Genomic DNA, 13,959 nt, shown 5'->3' with positions numbered 1-13,959 from the left:
CTTTATTGGAGACAAGGCATATAAACAGAGAACTTAAAAGAATGGATTGAGTTGACGCCCTCTGTACTTCTATGTTTCACTGAGAAAGTAAATCATCCTTGAACTTAGCTTCACCTTACATTTCACCTTTCATGTCATTGGTTTCATCTAAAGTATTAAATTCCTATGTGTTCTCTACTCTACTACTGTATGTGAATTGCCCACATAGAGATGGTAGTTGAATTTGTGTTTGTGGGTGAGATTACCCAGATATAAGGTGTAGAGGGAGAAGGAGACGTTAGAATTTGTGGGGGCAGAAAGATTAAAATGAGGGCCAGATTTGCTCGCTCCAATGAGAAATAAACAAAAAAACCCAGAGATATGGGGGAGAACGAAAAGAAAAATTGAGATCTCCATTCAGTAGCTTCCAACAGATTGGTCCTTTGGGAGGTTAGGGTTATTTTGCTCTACAGGATGAGTAGGAGTTTCAGCCTCATGGATGCTTGTATCTCTGGGATTCACCAAAGATCAGGGCCTTCGGTTAGATTGCCTTTGCTTCGTACCAGCTCTGATGCCCCATTTGTGTCCCTAAGGCCTTCCTAACAGCTCTGGGGCACCATTATGTCCCCCTGATGTGGTCCCTTCATCTGCTGTTGACCTTGGAACCCGGCCTCTCTCCACCCACAATGCAGGAACATGAACAAAACTTAATATAGTATGAGGCCCCAGGGTAATCTGGCCTTAAATTAGAATAAAAGTGTTGTGCTGTATCCTTGCAGAAAATTGGTGGTCCTCTTACATTTTCTTCATGAATCTGTGATTTGAATGTAATTTGAGTTCAATTTATAAAGGACTTAAAATATTTTTAAAATCTTTTATGAAGTTTTGATTGTAAAAAGTAGCCATTTTTCGTAACATACTCAGTATTTGTTGTGTAATAAGTAAAGATGTTGTTTAGCAGTCTGACCCCTTGCTGACATTTTCTTGCATCCTGACTTTCAGGTTGTAGCCGACACCAATATCAGTGCCATAGCTAGCCAATTAGAGAGCATGTCTGCTGGATGTAATCTTAACTCGCCTACTCTTGATTGTCATTCTGAAGATCCAGAGTAAGTATGCACTCTTTGATGTTGGAGTACTCTAGTTCAGAGTACTGGCTAAAGGATACTCAAACATTTCCGTTCCCTCGCACAGGCATGGACAGTGTGTTTGCTCTCTTCTCTTGTCATTTCAACTAATTTTTCAGCACCTTTAAAATGCTCACTATTGTCCTCTACTGGTGAGGAGTGGAACCATACCTGCCTTCATCTGGTAATTCAAGTGTGAATCTTCATGCTTTTGTTTTTGATAGATTTCCAAAAAGCACATCTCCGTAGATTTTCCAGTTGATGTGTTGTCATGATGGTTCTGCTCCTGTTTCGCAGCTTCCTCTTTGAAATGAGTTATGACAACTGCAGTTCAAAATAATCCATCATCTCGGGGATTAAACAAGAAGAGGTTTTCCGAAAGCAGGGGGATTGATATAAAAGTTCCAAATGTGCATGTATTTTGCTGAGCTTGAAGATATTCATTTATATTAAAGGGATTCTGTCTTCCATTAGCTTTTTTCATTGTATTGTTCCTTTAGTCAATAATAATAATGCTTAGCGCTAACTGTGGAAAAACAAAAAAATCACAAATATTATCTCAAATTGTTGCATGAATGAGATTTGTTCATGCCCCTCTTGTGTTCTCTTTCCATGAATGTACATCCAGCCAATCTGAACTCTCACAAATATTTGAAAAAAGGGAGTTTTCATTTGAAGTTAAGAAGTTGTGGGAACTATTTTAAGCTTGCACATGCTAATATTTGCATTGAGTGCTTGTGCACTTCTCCAGTCAAAGAGCACAAATCAGATTGTTTTGACCAACTCAGATTAGCAAAATATCAAATACTCTCAGTCCATAAAGTTTAAAAAAAAAAGTCAGATACGGAAAAAAATATTGAATATTTTTCCAAACCGTGAATCAATCTAAGAAACTGGCTTCCTGCTCACTGATATTAAGCAAGTGGAAAAACTAAATCTGTCAAATAATTTTTTCATTGTAAACTATTTATTCAGCTCCACTATTTACAAAGTGTGTTACGTCTGTAAATTACCTTGTGCTCATGAACTAGTAATGCTTCAAAACACTGGTGAGATAGAGAAGAAAACCCCATTTTTCATATGGGGAAACTGAGATATGAATGATTATGGGCCCAATACTGCATGTTACTCCGGGTTGGTGGACTTCTGAACCTGCACAGAGAAACTTTCAAAACTGGGGCCTTTGTGACTTTTTGGTCCATGCTATAAGGCTGTGATTGAGCTGAAATTAGCACTCAGGAGTTCCTGACTTCCAGTTTTATGTTCTGTCCACTAGACAACATTGCCTCTGAAGTCAGGTGATGATGTTGTGTTGCTATGAAATGATGTTGCAAATTCACTTCTCCTAAACTGGGGCAGAAGATGGACTGTCAGGGAGCAAATCTTATTTAAAAACACATAGCAATTGTGTGGGCCTTACTCCTGAATCACAGTCTGCTATTGGGGAATAATGTGCTCTTTTTGAGTCCTATTAAAGGAAGTATATAAAAAGTGAAGTCAATGGGACTCTACTTAGATTCATGGGTCCATGTTAGTGCATTCCAACATGGGATCAGAGCCATGGTTTGTGAAATTATGACAAACATCTTAAAAGGAAAATGGGTGTATCTATTTGAATCTATTTGAAAGTCTGAATCTATTTGAAAGTGTTCCTTCTACAAAAAGACTCTCACTTGATATATATTGTTCTTCTAAGTGGTATTCATTGTTTTTTCAGGGCTCCTCAGCCTAAGATTATTGCTTTGGAGAAAGGTTCTGATGGCCTGGGTTTTAGTATTGTAGGGGGATATGGAAGTCCCCATGGAGACCTGCCCATTTATGTCAAGACTATATTTGCTAAGGTATCTTTTTTTTCCTTTTTGCATATATCTTTTAAAAACCCTAAAATTAAGAACAGATAACAAGTTTAATGCAAAAGAATTGTGTCCCAAACTCATTGTCTGGGTATGTGTGATTTGATCATCACTGCCGGGACCCAAAGCTCACTATCCGCTAGCAAGGATGAGGGAAAAGCTGCTATTTTATTATACTGACATGTGGAAAGAGAGACCTTATCTGAGTAAATACATGTTACTCTGTGTATTTGGGAAATGTCTTTAAAATAATCTGTATAAGGCTTTATTTATCCGTAGGTCTCAAAGTGCTGTGCACCATAGGCGCCAACTTTTCCTGGCACCGGTGGGTGCTTGCACCCCCTCATCCTCGGCCCCGCCCCGACTCCACCTCTTCCCTGTCCTCTCCCGCCCCCGCCCCACCCCCATTCCAACCCCTTCCCCAAAGTCCCTGTCCCGACTCCGCCCCCTCCTTGCCCCTATTGGACTCCTTCCCCAAATCCCCACCCCGTCCCCGCCTCTTCCCCGCCTCCTCCCCTGAGCTCACCACGTTCCCGCTCCTCCCCCCTCCCTCCCACAGGTTCTTACGCTGCAAAACAGCTGTTTCACGGCGGCAAGCACTGGGAGGAGAAGCGGGGACGGCATGCTCAGGGGAGGAGGCGGAGGTGAGCTGGGGCGGGGTTCAGGGTGGGGAGCTGCCAGTGGGTGCAGAGCACCCACCAATTTTTCCCCGTGGGTGCTCCAGCCCCAGAGCTGTATATGCTACTTATACACTTGTGCACAGCATAGGCGCCAATTCTGTGGGTGCTCCGAGGCTGGAGCACCCACAGAGTCGGCACCTATGCTGTGCACAAGTGTATAAGTAGCATTTTACATTTGGGAAACAGTTGCAGAGAGATTAAACGTCTTGCTAAGGTCACAAAGTTAGTTGCAAAGCCAGAAGTAAAACTCAGGTCTCTGTGGTCAGACGCTCCCTCACATCCATGTTGTGGCCAACTTGGATGAGAAAAGACTCTCTTGGATGAGAAAAGGGGAAGATGCTATCAGCCTGATTCTCCATTGCCCTGCGTGTTGTGAGGTCACTTACACCAGTGCAAACTGGGTATAAAATGCTACCATATCACAACAGTAGTGTTTCACACTTTGCACTGGTGTAGATGACTTCACGAGGGGCAGGGTAATGGGGAATCAGGCCCTACGGCTTTATTAATTTTTAACTTACCTGTTTCCAACTTGGGAAGTGCTCAGCACCACCACAGCCTCCCCCTTCTCTCCTTTTTTAACTTTCAAAGTTGTAGTTCAAAAGCTTTGAAAGTGGCTGTGGGGGTTTTACCTGCTGCGCTCAGCTCTTGTTCAAGAGGAGGATTCCTGCCTGCAGCCTGACAGTCTTGCTTTCTTACAGCTAAGGTCCTGTGTAAACATGGACCGAGCCGCAGAATTTGCATCGGGCTTCAAACTTCCCTAAAGATATGGCATGCATGAATCCAAGATCTTGGTTTGGCCCATTGTAAAAATAGGGACTAGTCATGAGGTGCAGATCCCCATCCTAATTTCCCCATCACTCACTGATGTCAAGATCTGGAATTCGGGCTCAACTGAATTCTAGCCCTATTGAATTAGGAATGCTTAACAGAAAGATGTGTTAGCATAAAGTCACTTTTATAGTACAGTCTCAATGAATTAGACCAAACAGAAAAAATGGTAGGGGACCGATGTAAGGCTGCATAAATATCTGGAGGATTCCACAAACATCTCGGGCCAGTGGTTTTGTAGAGTGTTCAGGGCACTTAGAATTGATTTTCTCTTCAGTGAATCCACAAATTTCAATAGAAGACTATGGGACTAGTATTTACGTTTCAGAATGCCTTTTTGTCTTTACCTTCAAATAACCTCTTGCGTAGACTCTCTGGGCATGTTTCTAATCACTGGTTTGCTTTATACTGACTCCAAGGCCCATCAGATGCAGCCCAGATGGAGAGAAGACTGCCTTTATAAGCTTTTGGCACAAGGCCAGAAGTTTAGTGTAATTTTCCTGTCCTAAAGCCATCAATGCATTCACGAACCTTGATGTGACATACCTACTGCACAATAATACAAATGATTATTAATAATAATAAAGCCTCCTGCCTTTTATGTCATTGGGAACCTTATGCCTTCCGCAATACATTTAGTTGTTTTAGTGGAACATCTTATAGTGTTTTGCTCTGTTTTATGTAACTTTACCTACATTTTTTTTTTTTTTTGGAGGGAAAATAAAGTCCACCCTTGGCACTGAGCAAAAAATAAATAAATAAAACTAAAAGCTTCCAGGTTTCTATAAATACTTTTCTCTTTGATCTTCTATACCAGTTCAGATGCTTGGGTTAGGATTCTTCCCAATACAGAACACAGAACAGTAAAGGCCTGGTTTTCATTTGCATGGTGGTCCTGCTAGACTACTTTTGGCAGTGTAAAGGGGCTTTAAAGTGAGTGTGTATAACGGGGCCATTGTGTAAATGAGAATCGGGATCTGTAACTTTGAGGGTGTCGCTTCCCACTCATATGAGAGTCAAGCCATCTCTCAGCTTTCAGCTGTTTCTCTCTCCAGCAGGCAAAGAATACTCCCCCTAGAAGGCTGCTGCTGGAGGAGAGCAGGCCTCTGAGGCAAAACAGAAGCCCTGTGGCACACACCCTGTGCAGCTGTCTTAACAGCACACATAAGGCCCTCAGTCCCTCATCCGGTGCCCCACCTCATTATCCCAGAAAAGAAACCAGGGCCAGGTGGGGCCATCCTCCAAATCAGCCACGCATTGCTAAATCCCAGGACCGGCTCCAGGGTTTTTGCCTCCCCAAGTGGCGGAAGGCGGCACTCCGGCAGCAGCTTCTTCAGCGGGAATTCGGCGGCAGGTGCTTCCCTCCAAGAGGGCTGTTCGGCCGAATTGCTGCCGAACAGCCAGACGGGCCGCCCCAAGCACCTGCTTGCTGGGCTGGTGCCTGGAGCCAGCCCTGCTAAACCCTTCCACCTAAGGGATGGCTCAGACTCAGAAGTGGTGAGTGGGAAGGGTCTCCATGCAGAGAGCCATGACAAGATAGAAAGTCCTAGAAAGGTCCCACTGTCCTTCAAAGGACTCTGCCCCATTAAAGGAGAAGGGGTTCAGGAGCTCCCAGCCAGATTCCTACACCGAGGATTGCAATGGCTCTAGCCATCAGACTAAGGAAGAAAGGAAGTACAGCCCTCCTTCTGCTTCAAAGACTTGACCCCTTCCTTGAGGAGGAACAGATGTCCCAGAAAAGGACACAAACAGGGCAGCAAATCCCCTGTGCCCCCACCCACCCACATGCATCAAGCCTCTGCCAAATACCATCAGCATTTGCCAGCACGATACTGAGTCATGGCTGCAGGAAAGAGTTGTGGTTTAAAGCTGGTAACAAAGAGAATTAATGTTGTTGAGCAGTGTCGTGCTGTATTTTTTTTAAAGAAATTTAGAATTAAATCACATCACATTGTTTGGTCATTTTTTGTTGTTTGCAGGGAGCAGCTGCGGATGATGGCAGATTGAAGCGCGGCGATCAGATTTTAGCAGTTAATGGAGAAGCTTTGGAAGGTGTTACTCATGAGCAAGCTGTAGCTATTCTGAAATGCCAGAAAGGATCTGTAACCTTAACAGTGTTATCATGAATCTCATTGCACATGTGGAGATGAATGCAATTATTTTAAAACAGCGTAGAGCTGCTATGATAATGTACAGTCCTGAGTGAGATGAAAAACAAACTCCAGATAAAATTAGTATATTCTAATCCTATTGCCTCTATTGTTTCATTTAGTCTTATAAATGAAGCTTATTGGTCAGTGATTTTTCTACTTCTTTAATATCTTGTGGCTTCTGTTTCCTCTCAACAAGGTTAACTTAGAAAACTTTAATGAACTATATGTGTTTTACTTTAGTTAAACATCAGTTTATCCCCACCAATGGGAAATCCCTGTTACAATTGCTGAAACTGGAATTAACGCGCACACACAAAAGAGAATTTAGATCATCATCTGATGATCAGAAATAAATGCTAAGTGATTTGTCATCTCACTCATTATTTACTTATGCTAATTGTCCTTTCAAGTATGTCAGAAAACATTAATAATGTAATTAAATTACCACAGTTCCAAATGACGAAATATCCGATTCTCCTCTGGGAAAGTGTTTGTGCTCTGCACAGTAAGTTTGACAGTCAATGCTAACTTTTCATATTTATCACTCTGGATAGGTCCATGCCAGTTAGTGATTATTATTATAAATAATAAATAAAATAAATTAATTAATGGAGATATCCTATCTCCTAGAACTGGAAGGGACCTTGAAAGGTCAGCGAGTCCAGCCCCCTGCCTTCACTAGCAGGACCAAGTACTGATTTTGCCACAGATCCCTAAGTGGCCCCCTCAAGGATTGAACTCACAACTCTGGGTTTAACAGGCCCATGCTCAAACCACTGAGCTATCCCTCCCCCCGCCCCCATCATTATTGTGATGAGTCAATTTGCAGCCTTTAACATTAAAAAAAAAAAACTGGGGGAGGGGCCTGTTTTTTCAGGTCTTTCAAAATCTCCGACAGTGTTTTAAGATCTAGATGTGGCATGAGCAACATGTCTTATTCTGTTCTAATTAATTTTTTATAGAAAAAGAAATGTTCTGAAATGACCAAGATGCTCAGTACATGCATTTGTAATTGTGCTGAATTGCAGTACTAGTGTCCACAGTTAGACTTCTAAGAAGGCCAGAGTTTGCCTCCATAATGTGGTACTATAATTCAGCTAATGTGAAAGCTAGTAAGTTGTGATTCCCACTAGAGCTAAGGGCTAAATGAAGGCAGATTGAACCATTTTGCAAGTTTCCAAAAGTCTGCATGGTGTCAGCTGGTGTGGGAAAGGGACCTTTACTTATCAGAAACTACCACCCATCCAGTATCCTGGGCTTCAGATTGCTAGAACCTAGTTTTGTGCAATGCCACTAAGAGATTTAGCAAGTGAACTTGTAAAGCAAATAAGTGGTAATGCAAGTCCATGCCGTTTAATCTTTCTAACTTTGTGGAGACTGGTGGCATGCAGAAAGCACCTCAGTATGATGTAGGGCTAAGAGGGCTAATTTTTAATGATGATAATGATACAGCAAGGAAAAGTGAATTAAAAAATAGGAAAAGTATTGAAATTGGCAGCTGATTTAATTATCAATTGTGTATGAGACCTTCCTATCGGTAAATGAAACCAGGCTTCCTTTCGAAATCCTATAATTACTGTTCTTCAGTATGTTTTAGCTAAAATGTGATATTATTCTCCTGACTGTATAAAGAAAAGTATATTGAAGTGAGGTTAAAAGTGATAAAGTAGTAAGCATAGAAGAGGTGATGAGCTCTCATTAAGAATGTTGTTTTCCTTATCTCATTTAAAAATTATCTCTAAATATAACAAATCACAAAGTGCATTAACTTGTTGGAATATTTTATGGGTATTCCATAAATAGTGCCTGAAAGAGACTTATGTTTTTGAATGGATTTCATTTCCATTGTGCTGGTTGATTTATTAATATGAAGTGTTAGAGGAATCTTGTTTACAGATGCACATCAAACGTCCAGAGGTACCGAATTGAAGAACTTTTAACTACCCACCTTTGGTTTCCAGAACATCCAAGTATGCAGAAGCTAAATGCACCTAGATAACCCTTTTAGATGCACCTTGATAAAACAATGTTGCAAGGTTATGACCAAAATCTAATGACTATTCTGATCAAATAACCATTACATGCATACTTGAAAATATTGCAACATTATTCTATTAAATTTTACATGGCCATTTGTCATCTCTTATGCACATATGGTTGATATAAAAAATATAGAATTTATGGGCTGAGATTTTGCACTTCTCATTGTTCAGATTTGAGATAATATTACTGCTTCTTGTAACTTGCACTTTTTCTGTGTGCTGAGTATGTTACTGCCAAAAATTGCATTGCAACTACTTGATAAACCAGTGAACATGTGGGGAAGGCAAGTACAGTATTTAAAGGACCAATTCTAGAATTAAATTTCAATTATGCTTGTCTGGGTCGAAGTGTTCTGGTTTGTTAAAATTGTTATCTACGTCTGTGCAAGGGAAAAAAACAATGAAACTTACTGATAGTATGTTTATGTATATCAGTAAAATAAGATGTTTTATTATTTCCAAAGATTCTAAATAAAGTTCAGTTACTAAGAAGTTGTGCATATTTTTTTTTAATTTTTTTGTACTTTTAAAGAATTTCGCTTCAAGTCCATATTATGGTAAATTTTATCCCAGGGTGTAATGTTTGCTATTGACAGTAATGAGCCTCACTTACTTTCCAGTAGGAGTATGAACGTCTGTACCTATGGGACTGATCAGAGAATGTTTTGACAGGCAGTTGAGTCCATCCCCCCCAGCCAGGGCCGGTGCAAGGAAGTTTCGCACCCTAGGCGAAACTTCCACCTTGCGCCCCCAGCCCTGCGGCAGCTCCCCGCCCCCCCCCGCCCTGTGGCGCCTCCCCCCTCCCCTGCGGCAGCTCCTCACCCCAGCTCACCTCTGCTCCGCCTCCTCCCCGAGCACTCCGCCCCCGCTCTAATTCTCCTCCCCTCCCAGGCTTGTGGCGCCAAACAGCTAATTGGCGCCGCAAGCCTGGGAGGCGGGAGAAGTGGAGCGGTGACCGCGCGCTCGGGGAGGGGACGTAGGAACGCTGTAAAAAAAAAATTGGGGGCACCGCTTTTTGGTGCCCCCAAATCTTGGCGCCCTAGGCAACCACCTAGTTTGCCTTAATGGTAGCACCGGCCCTGCCCCCAGCCAATCAGATCGCTTTTGGAGTGAAACTTTGGGAGCAAGATATCTTGTGCACATCCATACTCCTTTAAAACACTAATTCCTCTGATGCAAACTATTCTAGGATGTTAACCAATTCGTTTTAAGCAGGGAAGAACCAACAAAGCAATCAGGTTGGGAATACTGGGATCCAGAGTAGTTAACAGAGTTGGGAGGGAGGGAAGTGTGAATGGAAAACAGGGTGGCCATTGCGGCAGGATATGTCAGGGTCAAAGTGGTTGATCAGCAGAAGAGCAAATTTGGCTGCAGGAAGTCTGGTTGCAGGAATTTTGCAAAAGTTTTTGGTAGTACTGCTCCCCACAGCCCCAAACCAATCCAAGGTCTTCTCCAAAAGACCCATGGCTGTGGATTGAAGATCCTCATTTGTCATGTTTTTTATTTTCATAAACGTCATGGTTTATTCACAGTTCCCTCTATAGCTTCCCCAGGCAGCCAGAGGAGTTGTAGGAGGAATGGTAAATAAACTGTGATCTGCATGACACAATCAGTGGCAGTCAGTAATTCTATTTATACTTTCTAGACTATCACCACAAAGAAAAGGGCAAGAGACTGACTCTGTATTATAAATAAAGGCTAGGATCCTCCCTTATATTTCTACTTCCCCCAATCCAGGGCAGCTTGAGCTGTATGCTTGCCAGGCCCCAAAGGAGCAAAAGATCTTGGGCTCTATCCCCTTTGTAGTTGTCAATGCCTCTGTGACCCTACAGCTCAGTATAAAGTGATGTTCTTGCAACCACACACTCATGACACTAGTTTAAAGTCTACTTCCAGACACTAGGTTAACTGGGAATAATAAAAGGATTGTGTCAGATTATACTTATACTTGAGGAAGAGCTGTAATGCCACTAAATACCTCGTAATTAATCAAATGGTGATTACCACCATGGAAGTGTCACATATAGAGCCTATTGAGGTAATATGATTATGTTGAGATGGAGCAGTTGTTATACCTTTGCCTGAAAGGACTGGAATGAATTAATTTAACATTACACATGTATAAAACTGAGCATTGGTGTATAATTCCATGATCATCTTTCTCCACAGTTTCACACTTCGTATCCATAATTTAGCTGCATGTACACTTGATTTAAAACACGGTCTTAGTCATTGTTTTCTCAGTTAGGAATATTTTGTTCTCTGATATTATGGACAATCCTGTGATATCCAGATCCTTTAAGAGAAAGACAAATAAGATCTTTTCACTGTACTGTAATGCTCTAAGCGTAAAAGGAACAAGGATCTTTTTCACTGTCTTAGACCTTGTCTAAAGACACGAGTTCTACATATAGTTTTAATATAATGTAATACTGGTATATTATTAACTCTTTGTGTGATAACGCCGAAGAGCCCCCGTTATGGACAAGGACCCCTTTGTCCTCGGCATTGTGCAAACACAGAACAAAAAGACAGTCTCTGCCCCCAAAAACGTACCATCTAAATAGCTGCAGCAATATGAGCCTTACAGTGTACTACACCTCTACCTCGATATAACGCTGTCCTCGGGAGCCAAAAAATCTTACCGCGTTATAGGTGAAACCGCGTTATATCGAACTTGCTTTGATCCACTGGAGTGCGCAGCCCCGCCCCCCGGAGCACTGCTTTACTGCGTTATATCTGAATTCGTGTTCTATCGGGCCGCGTTATATCGAGGTAGAGGTGTACTATAAAAGTGTTTAATATCAGTATAGTTTATTCCCATGCAGGGAGGCACATTTATTATCGATACAATTGCCTCCACATGCAGGGTTTTACTGGTATAAATATATTGGTTAAAAAAAATCTCACACCCCTCCAAAATAGTTACACCAATCAAAATTTGTGTGTAAACCAATGCAACTCATCTAGAGGTGCATTAGGTAGAATAAAATACACACACAGACAGACCAGAGTTCACACTTTACACAGAAACCATATTTCTTACCAGAGCTGCGGTCACTTACATAGTCTCCTCAGCAAACTGCCACAGGGTGGAGCTGGAGAAGATCATTCTCATACAGTCTTATGATTTCCCCCTCGTCCCCCCCCGCCCCCGGGTTCCTAAAGGAAATTAACTCTTTTGTTTGCTCTGTGAATGCGTCATCCTTCCAATCCTGCAAAACTGTCTCTTAGTATCTTAGATTTCCTTTACTGCAGTTTGAGATGTACTGTATGAAAGGGTGTGTGTTGGAAATAAATGACAGCATGACAATGTGAAGCCCAAACTTTCTTCTGACATTGTGGGAAATCCTCCTTGGAGGGTGTTAGCTTGAACTATATAACATAAGATCCTTTATTAAAGGCAATAAATGTTAGAAATCACAAAACATAAAGTCACCCCTCTGGCCAGTGACAGCAGATCATGGGTTGGTTTCCGGCTGAAAGAGAATCAATTACATGGAGTCTGGGTATTTTCTTACTGTAACTCAGTTATTTACAATCTGAACAAAGATGTTCACAAACATCAGAGGTATACTCCTCCTTCTAAAATGTCATCCCAAACAGATAACAGGCCAGGCTACGGAATTGTCCCACCAGATCCATGTGCTGCTGGGCCCCTGTGGTTGTAGAGCTCTGCCCTCCTATGTAGAAAGAGGCTCTGGGTGTCTAAGATTCATGCTGGGGAAAGGAGCAGAGACTGGGCAGACTCCAGGGGGTTTACACATCATCTCCTGACAGCCAGCAGAAAACATTTCCTGAAACCCCATTTTCCAAGGCCTATGACCTGGGGCAGTTCCCTGAAATGCAGGTCCAATGGAGTGCCATCGTCTCAGACCTGGGGGAGTGAGATGAAGAACCCAGGCAAGGACCACTAAGAATTGTTAAAGATCCTATGGCCCTTTTTGCAAGGGTAGGGTTATCAACACTTGTGCCCTGGCCAAATTTCAAGACAAGTAATTATATGCCACTTTCCTAAAGTCCTCCTGCAGTCTTCAAAAGCGCAGAGCCTCCACTCGGCTAGCATTGGCCTTCCGTTGATCCGCCAGGCTCGGTGATGAGTCCAGTGGCTCATTTTGCAGGAGTCATTGATCCAGACCAAGGGATGTGCCAATGTGTTGTGACGTGACAATCCAGGCTCCAGACGTGATGGGACGTGCTCGACCACAGGCTGAGTCTGCCGCCCAGGAAGAGTTACCGTGAAGTTCAGCTTCTGATGTTGAACCACAATGATAACCCCATGGAAACACAAACTCGAGCTGTTCCCCACCCCACCTCGGCCAGGTATGTGAATGTTATTCATGCCTATTTTATAGATTGCAGAGAGGATCAGGGACAAATCCTATCCCTGCCCCCTTGGGTGTGGGGGGGCCTTCTGGCACATACCACTGCATGGAGGGAGGGCAAGTACCATGCCAAGTGTACAGCATGTGCTTCAAATACTCTGTGGATCCCTCCACTCAGCAGAGCACGCAGGCTGGAGGCTGCTGCAGCCAGTCTATGACCCGGAGGGGAGGTTTTCTTACCTTTCGCTACTCTGGCTTCCCAACACCAGCTTCTAGGGCTGAGCATTAGGGAGATGGATTTGTCCCTGAGTAACTTGCCAAAGGGTTTGCAGTAGGTCTGTGGCGGAGCAAAGGAAAGGATGGGTGTCCTGTCTCCCCGTCTGTTCTGCTCCGTTCTGTTCTTTCTGAGTTCCTCTACTGTACTATTTGAGCACCTTTGGCTCAGTCCATTACCATGCTGCTTCCATCTTCAAGTCGCCAGGCTTTAAGGGGTTAAGCTGCAGAGGTTAGAAGCAAGTTTAACACTGTCCTGATTCCCCTTCCCCCATTGCACAGCTGGACAGGTGCAATGAGGAGAGGAGTTGGCATCACCTTCCTCTGAACCATCCTATTTGGGGCACTCTGTAGCAATGGTCTGATAAGGTACATTCTCAAACACTTACATAGTCTCCTCAGCAAACAGATGGTGCAATTTCCAAACCAGTTCCAATTAATTTCCAAACCAGTTCCCTTCATTAGTGGCTGTTGAGGTCATGTAGAACAGGGAAGTAATGGCTCAAACGCTAGGGAAGTCTGTGGTTTGCAGCACGACCATGCCCCCAGCACTGTCAGTCTGTGACAGGTGTGTCATATACAATCCAGGCTGTATCCACATTTGAAAAACACCCCCTTAATGACGTTCTCCGTCCTGATCTCAGCAGCAGCTATTTTCCTCCCAAATCATTTAGTGAAATTCCTTTCTATCACATT

General features: G+C 42.8%; 1 protein-coding gene across 1 annotated transcript in view; it reads left to right on the top strand.

The window, feature by feature from the left end:
• LOC112115930 (inaD-like protein) overlaps positions 1-7,254 on the top strand; it is a 206,818-nt gene extending 199,564 nt beyond the window's left edge. Inside the window, exons 44-46 of the mRNA XM_024213156.2 lie at positions 982-1,088; positions 2,824-2,947; positions 6,450-7,254. Coding sequence (XP_024068924.2) covers positions 982-1,088; positions 2,824-2,947; positions 6,450-6,596 — 378 coding nt within the window. The 3' untranslated portion in view covers positions 6,597-7,254. The remainder of the gene's footprint in view (positions 1-981; positions 1,089-2,823; positions 2,948-6,449) is intronic.
• Positions 7,255-13,959: the final 6,705 nt, after the last annotated feature.

This window comes from Terrapene carolina, unplaced genomic scaffold (genome assembly GCF_002925995.2).
Source record: "Terrapene carolina triunguis isolate 2854851 unplaced genomic scaffold, T_m_triunguis-2.0 Scaffold211, whole genome shotgun sequence".
NCBI classification, from domain to species: domain Eukaryota; kingdom Metazoa; phylum Chordata; order Testudines; family Emydidae; genus Terrapene; species Terrapene triunguis.
The sequence above is the reverse complement of the archived record's forward strand: the minus strand, read 5'-3'. Positions and strand labels throughout refer to the sequence as shown.